The sequence below is a fragment of the Cynara cardunculus genome (genome assembly GCF_001531365.2).
Source record: "Cynara cardunculus var. scolymus isolate 2C chromosome LG 13, CcrdV1, whole genome shotgun sequence".
Lineage (NCBI taxonomy): Eukaryota > Viridiplantae > Streptophyta > Magnoliopsida > Asterales > Asteraceae > Cynara > Cynara cardunculus.
This window is the reverse complement of record NC_037540.1, coordinates 6,293,130-6,312,349: the sequence shown is the minus strand read 5'-3', so window position 1 is coordinate 6,312,349 and position 19,220 is coordinate 6,293,130. Positions and strand designations below refer to the sequence as shown.

General features: G+C 33.7%; 2 protein-coding genes across 4 annotated transcripts; one reads left to right on the top strand and one right to left on the bottom strand.

The window, feature by feature from the left end:
- Window positions 1-973: 973 nt before the first annotated feature.
- On the top strand, window positions 974-3,520 carry LOC112524177 (F-box/FBD/LRR-repeat protein At1g13570). Of its 3 annotated transcripts, XM_025133882.1 has the most exons (5): window positions 974-1,043; window positions 1,898-2,344; window positions 2,432-2,743; window positions 2,829-2,987; window positions 3,201-3,520. In XM_025133882.1, the coding sequence occupies exons 2-5, from the start codon at window positions 1,925-1,927 to the stop codon at window positions 3,498-3,500; spliced, it is 1,191 nt and encodes a 396-aa protein (XP_024989650.1). In that variant the 5' UTR covers window positions 974-1,043; window positions 1,898-1,924; the 3' UTR covers window positions 3,501-3,520. The 3 variants fall into 3 exon arrangements, with proteins under 3 accessions (XP_024989650.1, XP_024989648.1, XP_024989649.1); XM_025133880.1 differs by having other exon boundaries at window positions 1,898-2,743; XM_025133881.1 differs by having other exon boundaries at window positions 1,001-1,043; window positions 1,910-2,743.
- Window positions 3,521-3,547: 27 nt separating this feature from the next.
- LOC112524176 (protein NSP-INTERACTING KINASE 2) lies at window positions 3,548-7,559 on the bottom strand. The gene is made up of 10 exons (XM_025133879.1): window positions 7,154-7,559; window positions 6,953-7,082; window positions 6,792-6,863; window positions 6,569-6,712; window positions 6,375-6,446; window positions 6,172-6,231; window positions 5,806-5,903; window positions 5,058-5,207; window positions 4,545-4,886; window positions 3,548-4,435 (listed from the first exon to the last, which is right to left on the bottom strand). Exons 1-10 carry the CDS (start codon window positions 7,248-7,250, stop codon window positions 3,735-3,737), a joined length of 1,866 nt encoding a protein of 621 aa, XP_024989647.1. The 5' UTR covers window positions 7,251-7,559; the 3' UTR covers window positions 3,548-3,734.
- Window positions 7,560-19,220: the final 11,661 nt, after the last annotated feature.

Below are 19,220 nucleotides of genomic sequence, written 5' to 3'. Positions count from 1 at the left end.
ATTATAATCGTCTCGTTAATACCTTCGAAATGAGTCCAATATTGAATAGTTTTTGACTTAATCATATTATTATATATTATATATACTGTAAAAAAATATTTTTAATATTTACGATTTATACTTTTATAGTTATTGAAGAGTCTGAAATTAAACCTAAAGAGGAGATTGAGAGACGAAGAGCCTCGAGTTAAAACCCGAAATTGTTGAAAAATAAAATAATGCCAATAAATTAGAAAAAAAGGAAAAATGAGATACTAAACTTAGAAGATGGCACATCATCTCTTCAAGTTTCTATTTTATATAGATATATAGATTTATTTATATATATACTATATATTTTGGGGTTAGGCTGTCTAAATTGCACTGTATAATATGTTTTGAATTAGTATGTTCTTGGGTTTTTTTGAAATATATATACATGTATTAATTCAACCTTAATCTGAGTTTCTGGACAAGAAAAAGGGTAAACAGTTAAAATTTCATTCTAAAACCCATCTTTTTTTGTCTTTTCATGGCTTATGATCTGTCAAATTTGTAGTTTTTTTATTGGTTTTGAGTGTTTATCTTAAAACTCAAGTTTCTTGGTTCTTTGCTCTTGATGTAAATCGAATACATTTGTGGAGTCGTTTAAATATGTTGGATTTTAAATATATTGGATTTTAAACTGTCATACAATTTTTTTTCATCGATAGTCTGTAATTGGAACCATAACTCTTATTTATTTAAATTGTATTAATATGTAAAGACCAAGTGTAACCTATATAATCGTTAAATTTATCTTATAAAACCAGTGAAACTTTAAAATCGTTAAAATTCATGCCTCCTGCTGCATTGCGCGGATACAGAACTAGTAGATTTTTGAAAGCTCGGTTTTGGTATGATTGGGCCTTTTGCAAATGGGCCGTGCATGATAGGGCCAGTCGTATTTCAGAATTCAAACATAAAAGGAAAGTGGAGACATAATCTGGCTTTCATCCTTCGTCTCCCTCACTTCCTTCTCTCTGATATCAGAATCACACAGGATCATCAGTCTCAATCTTTAGGTACGAATCTTCCCCCCTTTCACGTCTAATTTCTTGGAATTTTATTTCTTTTTACAATCACCCTGGATACCTAATTTAATCTATCATGATCTGCCTTTTTCTTCATATGGGTTTGATCGTGTGACTATTTCTCCCCTCGCTTCTTTTTTAAAGTTCGCAAATTGTTGCGATTTGATGCAAAACATTCACTAGCACTCCTGTTTGATGGCTAAATCAATTCAATCAATTATTTATACTAGCTTTGAAGTATTTAAAAAGTACGAGTTTCTTTTTTGTTCGATTTCCCAATAGGGTTGTTGATGATTTCTAGAAGTGTATGAATCTGTCTTCTTTTATTTCTATGCTTAAGTTTTGACTCCATATGAACATATGGGCATTCTTGAGCGATTTCATGGTAGGCCTATCGATGTTCCTTAATCAACTGTGTGATTGATTTTGTTTATCTGGCGCCAAATTTGATAAAATTCATTCAACATTAATATCTGTAGCAACCAGATGCTTGCACTTAAATTCTTTAGGTTTATTGGGTTCCTGAATTGGCCTTAGAATTTGTAGATTAGAAATAGGAACCCTGAAAAGGTTCTTCTTTAATACATTGTCTACAAACCCTAGTGTGTTTCCTTATATACTAGTCCTTCAGTTTGACTTTTGAGGTCAAATGGAGTAACTTTCAAATTGAATCTTGATGGGGCTGTTGAATTTTTCAAGAAAAAGAAGTTATAAGCATGTTGGAGTTGAATTTCAATCAAGATCCATATCAATCTTGAATTTTGAAAGGAATGTGTTTGATACAATGTACCTTTCCTTCTAACTTGTTTTCGGGTGATATGATCTAAATTGTTGGTAAAATGTAGCTCATTTTGTAGGACAAAAGGGGCAAAATGCACATGGAATTTCCCCCTGGGGAAGACTACATAAGCGATCTTCCTCAAAGTATTATCGAAACTATACTTACCAAGATGCCATTAAGAGATGCTGTGAGAACGAGTATATTATCTGGTAAATGGAGATACAAATGGGCTAGCCTTACACAACTTGAGTTTGATGATAAGTGTGTTTACGGCACCCACGATAGAGCGCTTGCAGAGATGAATCTTGTGAAGTTTGTGAGTCGGTTCCTTTTTCTTCACGATGGTCCTATTCACAGGTTCACTCTATCTACTGCATATTTGCAAAGCTCCCCTGATGTAGATCAATGGCTGCTCTTTTTATCAAGAAAAGATGTAAAAGAATTGATTCTTGAGTTGGGTGAAGGGGAATGGTTTAGAGCACCTTCTTGTCTTTTCTCTTGTCGGAAACTGGTTCGTTTGGAGCTTGTTAGATGTGAGTTGGACCCTCCATTGTCTTTCAAAGGGTTTTTATTCTTGAAACACCTTAATCTTCAACAGGTTCTTATTGCTCCTGATGTTGTTGAGAATCTTATCTCGAGATGCCCGCTTCTTGAGAGCTTAACTTTATCATACTTCGATAGTTTAGAACTCACCATTCGCGCTCCAAACCTTAAGTACCTAATCTTGGAAGGTGAATTTAAAGATATATGTCTCGAGAATACTCCTATGTTAATTGCAATATCAGTTGCCATGTATATGACCGATGATATTGCTGAACATTTTGGGCAAAGTTCAAGTTGCAATTTTGATAAGTTTCTTGGCGGTGTACCGTCCCTTCAGAGGCTCATCGGGCATATTTACTTTACAAAGGTAAGATTTTGATAACTTTGCCTTGCGCATACCTTGAAACTTCAAATTTTGCTAGCTAATGGATTGGTTTTCATCCCTTTTTCAGTATATGAGTATAGGTAACACCCTAGGGAAAACTCAGATGACGTATCAGCAGCTAAAGGTTATCGAACTCTATCAAGTAAGCTTTGAGGACATGAAAGAAATAATGGTGGTTCTTCGTTTGATCTTAAACGCCCCTAATCTCCAAGAACTTCAAATTTCGGTGAGTTCATTATATAAATCATCAAGATTTATTACAAATTCATACCGACGTCTTGTAGTTTACACTTTACAGTACTTGTTAGAAGTTCTATTTAACCATCAAGTTTTTTACTTGAAATCTTAAAGAATGTTTATATCAATCTTGAAGATGAAATGTAAGTCATTTGACCCCAATCGAATGTTGTTCTGATTTGCATTTTATTTATTTATTTAGGGTTCATCAAATTCATCATCTGCATGCGAAGCTCCGGATTTTGATTTCTGGGAGAAGGAATGCCCCTGCGACTGCACATTTGAACAGCTTAAGATTGTAAAGATGACAGATATGTCGGGTGTTCCACACGAAATGGGATTCATCGAGTTTTTGCTTGGAAGTTCACCGGTTCTTGAGATTATGAGCATCACTCCAAGTGTGTATGTGACCGAGGGAAGATTAAACTTATTGATCGAGTTATTGAGGTTTCGACGAGCATCAGCAGAAGCTGAAATCATATTTGTTCAAGATCAGGTGTAATTTCATATGAATTTATTGTCTCTAGATTCACTTTTGATCAAAGACTATTTTCAGAAGAAAACCATTCTCTGATATGAACAGCAAAAATTTATACAACATTCCTCTTACAAGATCAACACTCATAAATTTTCTTCCACTCCAAAACCATATAAAATAAACAAGCAGTTATGAACTGTAATTAGGTTTCTGTTCAATCAGAAATCCGTTGTTTTATTTGTCATCTCGGTGTCTGTATCACCGGGGTCCCGATAGCTCCATTGCCTGGGCAAGCAACGAGGAGTCATCAGTCAGATCCGAATATCGCTCAGAAGACGAGAACTCATTGGCTCGTCCTCTATTAGATTCGGCTCTCTGAGATGCTTCCCATTTCTCGGCTAGCCCGTCACCTTCCAGCATCCGAGCCACTTCAGACATCTTCGGCCGTTGGATCGGTTGATACTGTGTGCACAGCAACGCCACTTGAACCATCTCCTCCAGCTCGATTCTATCGTAGCTAGTTTTCAGGTCCTTATCTACCAACATATCGAGTTTATTTTCATGATGAATTTTCTTAACCCAATCGAGCATCGCACCTTTCTGGTTTGCAGATTTGCCGAATTCTAGAGCTCTCTGGCCAGTGATCAGTTCTAGCAAAAGAATCCCGAAACCAAAAACATCGGTTTTTTCCGATGACTGGCCGGTGGAGAGATACTCGGGGGCGATATGTCCTACAGTTCCTCGGACAGCTGTCGTAACATGTGAATCATGGTGGTCTAAAAGCTTTGCGAGCCCGAAATCACCCACCACGGCCTCGTAGTAATCATCGAGCAGTATATTTGCAGCCTTCACGTCTCGATGGATTATTTTCGGGTCACACTGCTCGTGCAAATATAACAAGCCCCTTGCAGCTCCTAATGCAATTCTCTTCCTCGTACCCCAATCTAGCGCCGGTTTATCTGCAACAAGAATCCATCATACGATCAATCTAACATTCAACCACAAAAAACGGGTTTGTAGAATACCATAATATTTAAATGTCCCAATAGACTGTTTTATAGGACTTACCTTTAAGACGAGAAGCAACACTGCCATTGGACATATAGGGGTATACCAAAAGGCGCTCCGATGTCGTCATACAGAAACCATAGAGTCTAAGAAGATTTCGGTGAACGGCTAGGCTGATCATCTCGACTTCAGTCTGGAACTGGATCTCTCCACCAACCGCGTTTCCATCTTTGAGCCGCTTAACGGCTACAACCGTTCCATCCGAGAGAAACCCTTTGTACACGATCCCAAAACCGCCCTTTCCGACTATGTTTTTGCTCGTGAAGTTGTTTGTTGCGACCTGAAGTTCCCGAAACTGGAATCTCCTCAAGTTCCCCAGACACACTTCTTCTCTATATTGTTCTGAACACCAAAACGAAGTTTACCGAATGGTCGAGACAAAAAAAAATGTGAAACCTTGCTCTCCGGAACGAAGGTTTAAATATATATTGAGGATAAATTGTCAAAGTCTAACCAACGTTAAACTCAACTACAAATAAGAAAACAAATTTGATTACGTATTTAAATGCTAACCGTTGATATCGAAGAAAACTTGCTGGTTGTGTCGTCTTCGCCACCAGAAAACAAATCCAAATCCGAAAAACAGCAAGCAGAAGCACCCAAGGCTTGTCCCGAAGGCTAAAGCCATCTTGTGAGTTTTGGGCGTGACCGATGGTTGTGACTCTACATGGTCAAAAAGATTGCGGTAAATATGATATCTGGTCAATGCTCGTATGCGAGAACACCTTAATAGTTGTAAGGTCTTGGTGACACGCGTATTAGGTATTACAAGAAAATCGGCTTTATAAGACACAAATATGTTTAAATGCTCTAGTAGACTGTTTTACAAAACATACGTTTATAGGATCACACAATTGTTTCTTCTATGTAAATATGTTACAATAACTTGATAGAACAATTTTGGGTGTCGTGACAAAATTTTAACACAATTTTGAAATAAAATGTCTTATTAGTCTTTTTATATGACATTATTGAAAAGGTAACGTAAAAAATAAGGATCTTATAAAAGGATGTGTTCTCATGCTAGTTTTTTTCAACGTGTCAATACGAAAAAATTAATAAGACATTTTATTTTAAAGTTTCATAGAAAAACTCGTTAGGATACCTAAATATCGTCCTAGCATCCTCTAGTAACACTTTTATATATAACACACAATCATTTTGCCTTATAAAAAAGTTTATTACGACGTTTTTAGTATCCTATAAAGCCGAATTTGTTGTACTAGGAAACTTTTTGACAGATAGGAGAGTATAGGCTCACTTTGTTGAGTACCGAGAGGGAGTGACATTGGCATGAGTGTTGTTCCGTTGCAATCTTGCTCTATCCCGGTCGCACATATAATTGGATTTCCCATAATACTGTTCATATAGTTGCGAGTCGAACAAAAACAAAAACAAAAACAAAACAATGAGCTAAAACGGCAATATTAAACAGTTACCTCGGGTAGGGGCAAACATATATAATTGACGACTTCTTCGGGTTTTTTAATGAGGTTTGTTAAACACAAATTGGGTTTATAAAAGATGTTACAAATACATGATACTCAGGTCTAAATTTCAATTACGCATCGTTTTTATTTCTGAGTATAAAAATTACAAATTTGACCTAAAAAGACGTGAAACTTACTTGAATGTTTTAGCTTGAAACTTTGGAACAGGACCACTTAAATTATTAAAGGACAAATCCCTGAAATAAAATAACAGATCATATTCAACAAAGGAAGGGTATATCAGTCAATTTCTACCAAAAGAAAAGGGTAAATCAGTCAATCTATCCAAAAAAGAAGAGGATAAATCAGTCAACAAAGGGAATTAAAGGCAACTTATTACAGAAACGTGAGCTGGGTCATGTTAGCCAATGCCTGAGGAATTGGTCCAGTGAGACTGTTATTATTTAGCCGCCTGTTACATTTCAAAATCCCAAAAAAAAAAACAATAATTACAACATACAAACCAAAATCATGACTAGATTTGAATACAAAAATGGAGGGCAGAATGGTAATTTCACAGCATTAAATACTTACAGATACTGGAGATGCTTGAGATTGGCTAGTGAAGGTGGGATTTCTCCGGTAAACATGTTATTAGAAAGATCAAGTGTTTGAAGCTTAGGTAACCTCCCAACCTCAAATGGAAGTGGACCTAAGATTCTATTGTTCTGTAGCAACCTGCATTGCAAACTTGTACCATCAGCAACACCGTTTGTACATCGAACCGGTTTACGCTTCTAGTTCTAGTAGTACTTACACTGTTTGGAGGTTCGTCAAGTTACCGATACTGGGCGAAAGAAAACCCGAAAGACTTTGGCTTGGACTTCCTCTACAATTCGATTACACAACGTTAATCTTGACTCAAAACCAAGTAAAATTCAGTAATTTTATATCAAGATTAATTTGGGTGCAGCTTACAGGCCAATAACAAGTTTATCAGAAGAACAAGTGACCATAGTCCAGCTACAAGGATCAACAGCATCTCCATCCCAGTTTAAGACACTGTGTGGATCCTCTAAACCATTCTTGATGTTCATCAAAGCTTGCACTGCAAATTCACAAATATGATGAAAATCTTGCATTTTGATCAAGAATGAAGGAATTTAGAGAAGTTGGTACCTTCAAAGTTGACACCTTTGGGAGAAAGCAAAGCAGTTGCAGAAGAAACCCATGTGGTAAAGAAAGCCAAACAGCAGAAAACAGGTTGAAGGTCCATGGGAAGGAGCTAGAAATTAGAAGAAGCAGGTGGTTTTGGGGGGTTGTGGTATGAAATGAAAGAGAAAGTAAGGAAAGAGTTGGTTTGAACCAAGAAAACACCAAAATTGATTGTTATATATAAATCACATGTGAATGACATGGTAGTTTCCCATATTGAAGTGGTAATGGTGATGGTGATGGTGATGGTGGTGGTGAGGATATAAAACTGGAAGTGAACTCAAAGGTTTAATGGTGTCAGCAGGCAGTCCAAGAAAAGGAAAGACACAGAGGAGAGTATGTATGTATGTATGTATGGATGGTAAAGTGTGAGAGAAACAGCATGCTTCCCACTTCTTTCAGCAAAGAATATATATATATATATATATATATATATATATATATATATATATAAAGTGATGTGTATATATTCATTGGGATTCGTTAACAGACAAATTGCTCCAATTTTCTATCTTTCAATATGAATTTTCAATTCCCTTGTTTTGTTCTTCTTAATATGAAAAAGAAACCTATTGGGTGTTTCATATTTTGATCCAAATAAATGGACCAAATCTATTTGTATTTGTTTCGTGTACATTGCATTTCAAGAAGAACTTGCTTCATTTTGAAGTTTCAATCTAGTATTTTTGTACAAAAAAAGTTGACCATTTAATTATAATGTACTACTTAACTTTGGACCATTTTGTACTGATATCGGTTTGGCAAAAAAAATGGCACGCGAGAGGGAATTTGGCGAAAAGTTGATTATTGACAACTCTAATTAGTTTCACACGAAACCGGCCTCTAAGGACATCAATGTGATGGGATATTTTTTTGAATCACTTTGCATCTGAAGGAGGCGAAGTCACTATACCTCTTTATTTGAATAAAGTTACTCCACCCGTTGTATTTGGACAAAGTCATTATACTTTTTTACCAACTGAACTATATGTCAGAGGCGGCACACGAGAGAGTACAGTAGGATGTGGGCAAAAAACTAATGGCAGGAAGCGGCATGACTATGTGTATGTGTGTATGGTGTACGACTGTGTTGATGAACCAAAAAAAAGGTTGAGGACTGTGAGAACCGATCTTAATTATTAATTGAATTTAGTTTACGACTATGAAAGACGATGACATTTTTGTGATATTTTTTAAACTTGAAACTAATTATTAGATAAAAAGCAATTAGCAAGTTAAATGGGGCATTCTAGACATTTGACAACCAATCCATAGTGAAGGTTCAAAAAGGTGTGAGGTGCGGCGTGGTGGCGAAGTCAAGCATCAAGCCTTACATGCCACGACGAGGACGTGACGTTTTTTAAGGAACATGTGACAAAGCTCCAGTCAGGCGGTCCATTTAAGAGGACTTTACCCTAGATAAAGTACGTGCGACTCTCACCGCGTACGGCTCACACAAAGACTCCTAAATTCATGCCGGGGGACCAAGCAAGGCATAGCTAGCAGCATCTTTGCCTCTTCTTGTTCAGGGTCCTCTAGAACCACATAATAGAAAATCGACTTTTCTGAATATCTCTTTTCCCGCCTACGTTATACCTACTATTCCGTCTGGTTTTTGAAGCCGACTCTCGTTCTTTGGACCAACCTATGACTGAACAAAAAGGAGACTCGCGATTGTGCAACGAAGTCTCCTATTCGGCAAGGAAGTGAAGCGGGCTGCTTGTCTTRCCTCGAGCCCATAAGAGAAGTACCGCTAGAAACAAGTTGGGAACCATCTACAGCTTGAACACTCTCAGCTAGGACCGAAGAGAGGATTGCCAACCGGACAAGATCCCGAACTCCTACTTTGAAGGTTGGCATGACATAAGATAACAAATTTATATGTCATATATAGAATTATATATAGATACATATGCTTTCTATATATAATCTAATCAGATACTATTATTATTACGAAAATGTACATTCATATTATAAGAAGAAAAATTATATAGATTATTGTTATAAAAATAGGTCTTTTTATTAAATATTTGAAATAAAACTTAAAAAAATAATTTTACAACTTCATTTTAACAATGAGTCTGTAACATTTATGAATTTGTAAAACTGTGAGTGATGTGATTAGTTAGATCTATAATATTGTAAAATCTAAAGCGAAAAGTGTAAAAACAACAAAGATAAAAAAAATTTGAAAAAAAACGCACGTCGCGGTAGGCAATGACATGCCTCAAGACGCCATGGCGTTAGTCACGCCTTACATAAATGCTATGGGCCATTTCATAACACGGATTAGCGATGGAAAATCCCTCGCTGAGAGTTCCCTAGTTGATCCCTCGCTGAAAGTTCTCTCGTTGATCCCTCGTTGATCTGTCGCTGAATATTTTCACTCGATGATCAGTCGCTGAAAGTATCCGTCGTTGGTCCATCGCTGATTTCCGTCGTTGGTCCGTCGCTGATAGCATTACCTACGAGCATCTGACTTACGGAGTATCAACGACAGATGACTCTTTTAGCGACGGATTTGCGAGGGAAACCTTTCTTGCTGATACTCCGCATTTTTGTAGTGGTTTGTGTTCACCTTGTAAAAAAGTTATACATGAAACATTTTTTTTTCGTTTACTTATTAGGATCCATATGGTTTGCAAAATTGTTTTTAAGAGATTTGAATTTTATGGAAGGACTTGGATTTGAAGGGATTTGGATTGGAATGAATTTGAAATCATTGGCATGTTTGGTTTATAGGATTTGGAATGGAATTGGATTTCATTATTTATAAATAATTTATAAAAAAAATAAATTACATTTTTATTAATTCATTATTACAACACAACTCTTTTAACATATTTTAAAACCTTACTACATACAATCCTATGAAATCCCAAACACCACCTAAGGATTTCAAAATCCTATGTTGGTAGGGTTTCAATTAAATCATAAGATTTCAAATTCTAACAATCTAACAAACCAAACATGAGAATGAAATGTATTTGAAATCCAAATTCCCCTAAATCAATTCCATTCCCACAAAACTAAACAGATTTTAGTGAAATGAAAAGTACACCTAAAAAGGTTTCACATGGTTAAACTATTACACTATGCAACCAACTATGTGAAATAATATCTAAAATTATAGCATTTGAAGAAAAAAGGTCATGTAAAAAACATTTTTAGATCGGGTCTCACGGGTTTATAACATTTTTATGATTCTCTTTTGATTTGCTCATATATATTGAGACTTAATTATTTGAGAACTCCACATTCTACGAGAATTCATCCTAAATCACTAATTTAAGATAATTAATGCATTCACGATTAAATATGTACACAAGGTGAATACAATGAAAACAACCTTAAGAAAATTTAGTACTAGGGTGTTCACAATGTATTCAGAAGTGGTAGATTTAGATTTAGATTCATCGTTTTAGTTGATATTCACAATATGCTCACAAACTATACCAAATCTCGTAGACTTAAAATGTGTTCACAATTATAATAGTATTTCTAAAAATACATTCACAACGTGTCTATCTAGTGTACATATTTAACTGTGTGTATGCATGTATGTTATGGAGAGAAGAAAATAAAAGAGAATAAAGAGAAGATAGCAGAGATGAGAGACTTTTTTTTTAAATTAAATTAGTTTTTTTTTTGTGTGTGTGTGTGAGAGAGAGAGAGTGTGCGCATGTGTATAATATTAAGGCGGGGCCCAATAGGTAATACGATCACCAATCGTAAGAGTGGGTGTATTATTGTCTACGTACTCGAGACCTGGTTTTACAATTATCCACTGTGGTCGTATTTCTTAATATAATTTAATGGGAATATTATTTACTTATCGGGTAAGATTTTAGTCCATCAAAACGACATTGTATGTAACAATTTACTCGATAAGTGTTTACCGTGGTAATAGTCGTCGTTCCCACTTACCGGGTAAGACTCTTGAAATCTATTAATCAATATATATTCTATTATTTAAATTTTTTAACTTTTGATTTGCATCAATTAACATTTTATATTATTGGTGAATTGTTTTAAATGTATTATTAAATCTTAAAATTTATTAAATTTTAAACATATTATTTTTGGATCATTTTATATTTTTCAGCTAGTTTATGAGTTAATTTTATCAAATGTATTTAATTTATCAACTAGCTAGCAACTAACTTATCAATTATTATCTAATTTATTAAACATAACCTTAATCTTTAAGCTATTTTTGGCAAGATTCCCCTTTGAGAAACATGTAGCTCAAGTGATTTTTATGGTTTCTGATGTTGGATGCTAGAATAACGAGTGCATTTCGCTTATTTAGATATGAAATTTAGAACAAGACCATATATTGATTTTTCAGGGTTTTTTTTTAAAGAAACAGCAAAATCGATAAATTTGATTAGTAATAATATTTGTGTTACTCTTTTTCTAAATGTGGGATCCGTCGGTAAGCGTAGGAAAATGCACCATGAGAGAAGGAATTACCGATAAATTTCCCGATAAATTTACCGACAGAAATAATCACCCACGACTCTCATTTCCGATGGATTACCGACGGTCTAGTTTTCCAACGGATTATGGGCGTCTTTCCAACGGATATTAAAAAAATAAATAAATAAAACTTCCGACCGGAGTTTTCGTTGGTAATCCGTCCGAAATACATTTTTTGAAAAAATATAATTTAAAAAACCTAATTACATGTACAATAAACATGTCCAGATTTTCAAAATAAATTGCAAAATTAAAACGAAATTGTTTTATAATAAAATCGTAAATTATATTAGAAAAGTATAATATCCAAAGGAGAACAATTCTAAGAGTATATTCTAAGACCGGGAAGGAAGAGGAGGGGGAGGATTTATGGCTTGGTACTGCACCATGAATGTTTCAAATGCCGAAGTAACTCCTTTGCTTGTTGAGCTATCTAATCTGCTTGCTCCTTCTGTGCGTGCTCCAATTCTTCTCTCTTTCTTTGTCCTTCCTCCATTTGTTGCTCGTCGGCCGCTAGCTTATCTTTCTGTGCATCTAGTTGAAGTTATTCAACAATTGACAAACATAGAACAATGTTAGGTGATAACAATTGAAAACAATATATATATATATATATATATATATATATATATATAGAGGTTGGTTATTATACAACCCTTGACATTTGTACAACCAATACAACTCAATCTCAACCGTCCATTTCATTTGATGAATATGTGATTTCATAGAAGTTTTGATTGTTTCATAATATAAAGTATTAATCATAATTAATGAACTCTATTCATATTCCATAAATATTCAAATCATAATAAATGAACTCCCATCATTTCTATAAATATCTCAATTAAATGGGTTGCAATGGTTGTACAAATACACAAGGTTGTAAAAGAAATATACCCTATATATATATATATATATATATATATATATATATATATATATATATATATATGAGCGATCAAATAAAAATCACCCTCATTTGTATAAACCACCCTCATACGTCGATTTCATGGTTTAATCTTATGAAAGTTTTTCATGAAATTGTTTAATCTTGTAAAAGTGTTTCATATAATACTTTTTGTATGAATTTGTTTCATATATGGTTATGATTGTTTAATATAATATTTAATGAAACTTTAATGAAACTGTTTCATGTATTTCTCTAAAATTAAAATAATGAAGATGATAATATCCATGATTAACACCCTGCACAATAAAAATGGTTAATTAACCTCTCATAATTACAAAAAAATGAACAAAGTGAAGAATTATGATTGGTTGAATGTGGTTTTCAAGGTTTATACAAATTGGGTGGTTTTTATTTGAACGCTCCCATATATATATATATATATATATATTACAACTATATGAAACATACATCATCATCGCGAGCACTAGATGAAGTCCTGCTGCAGCTGGCCACAGTCATAGCAACCCAGGGATCCTGACTGGTCGCCCATCAGTAAATGCAACCCTTGCGCCAACTCCCGACACTACGCTCCCACAACTCTAGTTCGCCAGGAGGAACGGTGCTCGGATCTTACTTGACGTATTTCTCCTCTCTAAGCTACGAAAATGTCGCCAACGGTTTACCAAAACAAAATCGTGTTAAGTTACTTATAGACAGTTCGACAGCATAATGACTGCAATTCAAACATATCCATTACCTGTTTTAACTAATATAATGCAAATATAATAATTACACCTATTTTCTGCCCAAACAACGGCAACCCAAAACTAATTAATAGTCATATATCCTATAGAACTAACCGATCGTATAAAAACAAACTAAATCTCGTACACAATTTGAACTTATCACCCATCAGCCGCCCTCGGATAAATGTATATCGGAGGATCCATGGGCAGGTCGCACCCGGAACAGGCTTCCTGTTGCTGCAGGGTGTCTTGTTAAAAAGTTCACTAGTAGTGGACTTATGGTTCCATGATTCTTTCTACAATAGACAACTTCAATTGTTAGTAGACAACAAATTCATAAGTATATACAATTAATATACTCGATGAAAAAATATATCAGGCGTGCCTGATGCTGAACTGTACTAATAGATCATCCGGTGTGCCTAGAGGACATCCCCCCATACTCGGTAGCACGATTGGACTTATTGGCCTCAAACTGACGTCTAAATGTATTGCTACTCCACATCGGTAATTCATCACAAATCCGTCGGTAAATATCCGTTAGTAATACTCAATTTTCTAGTATTGGGTGGGAAGGAAGTATGAGTGAGAAGCATAAAAAGAGATCTCATCATTGTATCAATCCTAAATGTCAATACTAGTAAAATGTATCAGATCAATACTCTTCTAAAGCACAATTCATTATGGATATGAGATTAAAAGTGATCAAGGATTCAGATCTCTTCTTACGCTTCTCATCATAACTTTCTTTTCCACACGATCCTTCGTCATTACATAATGCATTTACATTGATACTATTCAACATACATTATGTTACATAATTATGGCCTTGCTCTTTCAACTTCAAGTCATTATTGAATCTTACAGTTTATATATTTTGTTTGAACCACAAACGAAATAATTTACATTTGGTTAATCAAACCTTATATTTAGGGGAAAACCTTACAAAAATAAAAATAAAACTGAGTAACACTCTATTAACCATTTTTGAACGGTATGCATATGTGTATAATGGTAATTGAAGTTGTTTCTTGGTTTCTATGTATGCGTGCATGTTATGCACGTATACATACCAGACAAATTTCTTAAAATTATTTGTATACACATATACATACCGCCCAGATTAACAAGTATCATGTATTCCGCAATTTTTCATTTTTTTACGATTTTCTTACGCATGAAACCTCCTTCAACATTTATTTCTTAGAGTGTTGTAATATTTAACATTTATATTTAAATGAGTAGCATGTATAAACGAGTGTAAGGAGACATCTTTTAGTGTTAATGGTAAGGGGGTGTCCTAGTTTCATCCGAATCATGAAAGGGGTCAGAATCTCGAGATAGGCCATGGGGATTCGTTTTTTCTCTTTTACTTTTACTTTTCAATTTTATTACACTTTTTTTTTTTTTTTAATTCAAAAAATAGAATATTTTTTGTTTTCCTTAATCATCAACACAAAACAGTTTAAATCAGAATTGGTTTATTATTTATGTCATTATAACTTCCTTATCAAATGATAGGGGCAGATCAAGCCTTTAAGCATCAAAAGGAAAGCCCTCCGGTCAAAAACCAAAAATCTTTATTGTCTAGCTTAAATTTTTTATTTTTACCAATGTCTTATATGGTTTCCCTTCATGATCATATGCTTCCTTCTCTCAAGCCTCATTCAATATGCTTCACCCCCATTAACTTCTGGATCTGCCACTAAAATGGAAAAGGGTGACGAAGATAACTAGAATGTTAATCACGACCATTATTATTTATGTTATTAAGTAACTTTGTTATGTGGGTTAGGGCATGTCGTCACTCACTTTATGTCTTGATCAAATCATTCAACTTTTTCTTTTTTATTTAAACATTTCATATTATTTAATTTATTATAATCAAAGAAAATCTATTAAATGTCAATAAAAATTGAAAAACATTTAAAAAATATGAATTTGGATTAAAAATATGTAACTTGTTTTATAGAGATCTTAGTAGATTGTTACGTATTAGCAACAAACTGATCAAATAATTTTTAAATAAATTTAAAATCATAATAAAAATTGTTATAGCCTATAATTTTAAATTTATAGACCTATATTGTATTTATTTATGAAGACTAGTTGTTATATTTACATAACTATACGACAATTTTTTTTATTTTGATGATTTAAAAATGCAACAATAATTAAGCAAGAAAATTAAATCACTTTAACAATTAGTCTAATATACATAATGAGCTGTTCACAACTGTATTTATTTACAATCGCGATGAAAGTTCTTTCAAAAATGGTAGAGATCTTGTGTTTTAATAGCGAATCGTGTGAGAAAGGAAGTTGCGATGAGAATCGTAGGAAAATATCTGAATATTGATCATTTTCAATCTTATATCCATCGATGAATTATGCTTTAGAAGAGAATTGATCTGATGCATCTCGTTGCACCTCATTAGTGTTGACATTCAATAATGATTGATTCAAAGGTGAAGATCTTTTTTTACACTTTTCTTCATAACTTTTCTTCTCATCGGAACCTAACCCATGTTTTAATTAAATTAATTACTAACAAGAAAATGGTCTAACATCTAACATCTTTTATTCATATACAGAGGGAAAGTTTCCTTGTGAAGATGATGGTGAATTTTATATCCATACTCCTTCCTGTAGAGGGTATGTGAGTGAGGTAGGAGATAAGTATGTGACTGAGGGGTATTTCCCCAAAATGATTACGAACCTTCAAACCATTTACAACACAATACGTGTAGATTCATCAAGAATATTATTTATGATGAATATCCATTCTCAATGGGAACACATGGTTCATTTGTGGCGGTTCTTGGGTTCCTCATCAATTTTGAGTTATTTAATGGAACTTTATCTGGACCAAGGTTTAGGGGAAAGTCCTCCCCATAAAAAATGAAAAATTGACGGTACGCACTCGTATAAAGGAACACTCTGGTAATGGTTCATATGGACGGTATACACTCGTGCATATTAGTAATTGAAGTTGTTTTCGTTTTTTATGCACGTGTGCATGTTTTGCACATGTGCATATGCATGCGTGCATGTTACAAATTACTTGCATGCACATGTGCATACCATCCAAATGAATGGTTAGTATGGTGTTCTTTGGTTTCTCATTTTTTTTTTTTTTGATTTACCCCTCAACCTGGCCCTCTCTATCTCTCTCTCTATACATGTATTTGTGTGTGCACATACTTGAGCGTGTGTATGTGTGTTTTTGTATATATTAGTTATAACAAAAGATAACATGTACGGTGATTTATAACTATATTTTTCAAAATAAGTTTGATTTCACATAAAGAAAAGTAACAAAAGTTTTCTTATTTCTTATTTAGTGTATCAATGCATTATATAGTTAATATAAGAAACTCCCAAATTTATCTATTTTCTACTCACTTTCATCGGTAACCAGTTAAACAAGTTATATATTGATTACGGGGAACTAATTAAGGTTGCATTGATGTGGAAGAAAACAGGTGATTTAGAGGAGTCGAAGAATACAAATGAAAGCAGAAGGTGAAAGAAACCAAGCTTAAGGACAACAAAACAGTTGGCTAACACAATTTTGTCCCCAAAGCGTATCAATCAACTGTTTTGAAGCTCAAGAGCCTTAAGGATTCCTTGTAGAATCCAAGAAAAGAGATCGAGGCAAGAGATGACTTTGTTGAGCACATTGAGATTGGAGCGGCAAACATGTTTGAGCTCAAATTAGCAGAGATGGTTGCATCTTTACAAAATTATTACTCTCAAAGAGGACTTGGAAGAATAGAAGCTCGAAATTATTACTCTCGAAGAGAAATCGAAGAACCTTCCTAATGATAGCAAATTAATTACACATAAGATCGTCTTCCATAAATATTTAGATAAAAAAATAAATAAATTCTCATGATTTTCATAAATATCTCATTAGATTTGTTTTTGTTTGTATGGCTCCTTTTGTTGTATTTTGATTCATATTATACTTTATATAACTACTCAAATTTTTATCATATCCTACCCTTTATTTTTATTTTTTTTCCGATTGATAGCTTCATAACTTGAAAGCAGTTATTTTAATAAATAGAAGTTTCACTTGTACGTCATTCCATAAACATCAAGGAGTTCAAATTAGCTTTCATCATAACCTTTTGAAAAGAAAAACATCAAGATTGATGCTTTTCATCTTTTAGTTAGCTTTTCGGTTATATATAACCTTAGCTTATAAAGTTGATCAATAAACATAAATTGGTCTTACGGGTTAAATGAAAAACCATTGGTCTCACGTGAACTCAACCCTATATATATATATATATATATATATATATATATTTATTTATTTATAGTTAGAAAAATACAGGATGGTTTTTACATATTAATAAAAAATAAAATAAAAAAGGAGCAAAAGGAATTGCATATGCAGTGCTATTGAAGGTGACAGATCTTCTCGTTTCCGACAACATGCCACTCCCAAACAACAAACACCGGAAAACCTGTTTATATTACCCAATAAACGAGTACAGTACAAAGATCAAAATGGTTGTTGATTCTAGTCAAATTATGAGATTCTTTTGGTAATTTGATTCACAGGAAAAATAAATTAAATAGTTAATTATAATATAAGTTAGGAAATAATATATATTCGTATAAGCTAACTAAAATACGAGGCTTCTGATAGCGCCATATTGGAGGGTGAAAGGGGTTGCGCTCTCTTGCGAAGTCCTAGGGGAAGCACCCCGAAACAAAAACGAAATTTGAGAGTGTTTAATTTTGTAACTACTCGTAATTGTTCTATTAAATTTTGTAACTGCTTGGTAACAACCTATAATCTCCGGTAATCATTTTCTTTTAATGGGCATTAATTCTCGGTTATAATATATGAACCCGCACTACATTTTCTCTAGATTTATAGGTAATGCTTTCTGCCTAATGGTAATTGTGAACTGAGATTATCTTAGAGTGAATTTCGTGATGTTTATACCGATAGGGTCGAAATATTACCTGAGAACAGTGGACTCCCCGAATATTACTTTGTTGGGAAATTAATGTAAATAGCCATTTTAACCAGCGAAATTCACATTCTAGCATATCTCTTTCATTTTTATCATTTTATCAATACCTCTGCAAGTGCTCTTGTCGCAACTTGGAGAAGGATATTGATAAGTTGAAAAAAAATGAAACTTCACTTTTGTTCAATTGTAGGAGAAGACAATGATGATTTAAAAAAATATAAAATAAGTCAGATTCCATTTTTGTTCAATTTTGCGGAGAGGGCACTTGCGGTAAGGGAATTCCCACACAAAGGTTGGAAATTTCATACATAGTTTTTTCCGCATGAAAACCAAATCAAAGATATGAAGATCCATTTTCTCTATTGTGGCCCTTGCATGAAAGAGGTCTACATGCATTGGCCGATAGCATTTATTCATAACATATAACATAAAATGTTGGAATCCACCTTAATCTTGTTCTTTTCTTTTGTCCCTCCACAAGTTGCCCCTCAGGCACTTCTAGAGATACTATTTTTGGGTGAAAATGAGAGAGAAATATCAGAAGATTAATTGATTCATAAAAAATAATTATTTCTGTCAATTTCTCTGCTTTATGTCTCACAACATTATTCATTGATTCTCTTGATTAACATTAGAGGCTCATGGGATGAAAAATAGATTTAGATACAATCAATTTGATCCAATCATTTATTAAATGTCGGATTTGATAAACCTTATATAATTGAATCAATATTTAATTGTATCAAATCGATTCATTCTATTTAATATTATTATTGGTTATCTAATTAGATCATAATGAATTTAGCTATTATTTTGATCCAGTTTTATTAACTTAATCCATAATTTTTAACCCAATATTCATATGTTTTGTAATCTATATTTATACTATTTTATTA

Bases quoted from the DNA above. Each gene is read 5' to 3' on its own strand.
- LOC112524176 (XM_025133879.1), bottom strand. From the start codon at position 7,250: ATGGACCTTCAACCTGTTTTCTGCTGTTTGGCTTTCTTTACCACATGG. The intron at 5,904-6,171 runs GTAAGTTTCACG...CTATATGAACAG, and splicing joins TTTCAAGCTAAAACATTCAA to TATTATGGGAAATCCAATTA. The intron at 5,208-5,805 runs GTGAGCCTATAC...TTGACCATGTAG, and splicing joins CCCTCTCGGTACTCAACAAA to AGTCACAACCATCGGTCACG.
- LOC112524177 (XM_025133880.1), top strand. From the start codon at position 1,925: ATGCACATGGAATTTCCCCCTGGGGAAGACTACATAAGCGATCTTCCT. The intron at 2,744-2,828 runs GTAAGATTTTGA...TCCCTTTTTCAG, and splicing joins GGCATATTTACTTTACAAAG to TATATGAGTATAGGTAACAC. The intron at 2,988-3,200 runs GTGAGTTCATTA...TTATTTATTTAG, and splicing joins TCCAAGAACTTCAAATTTCG to GGTTCATCAAATTCATCATC.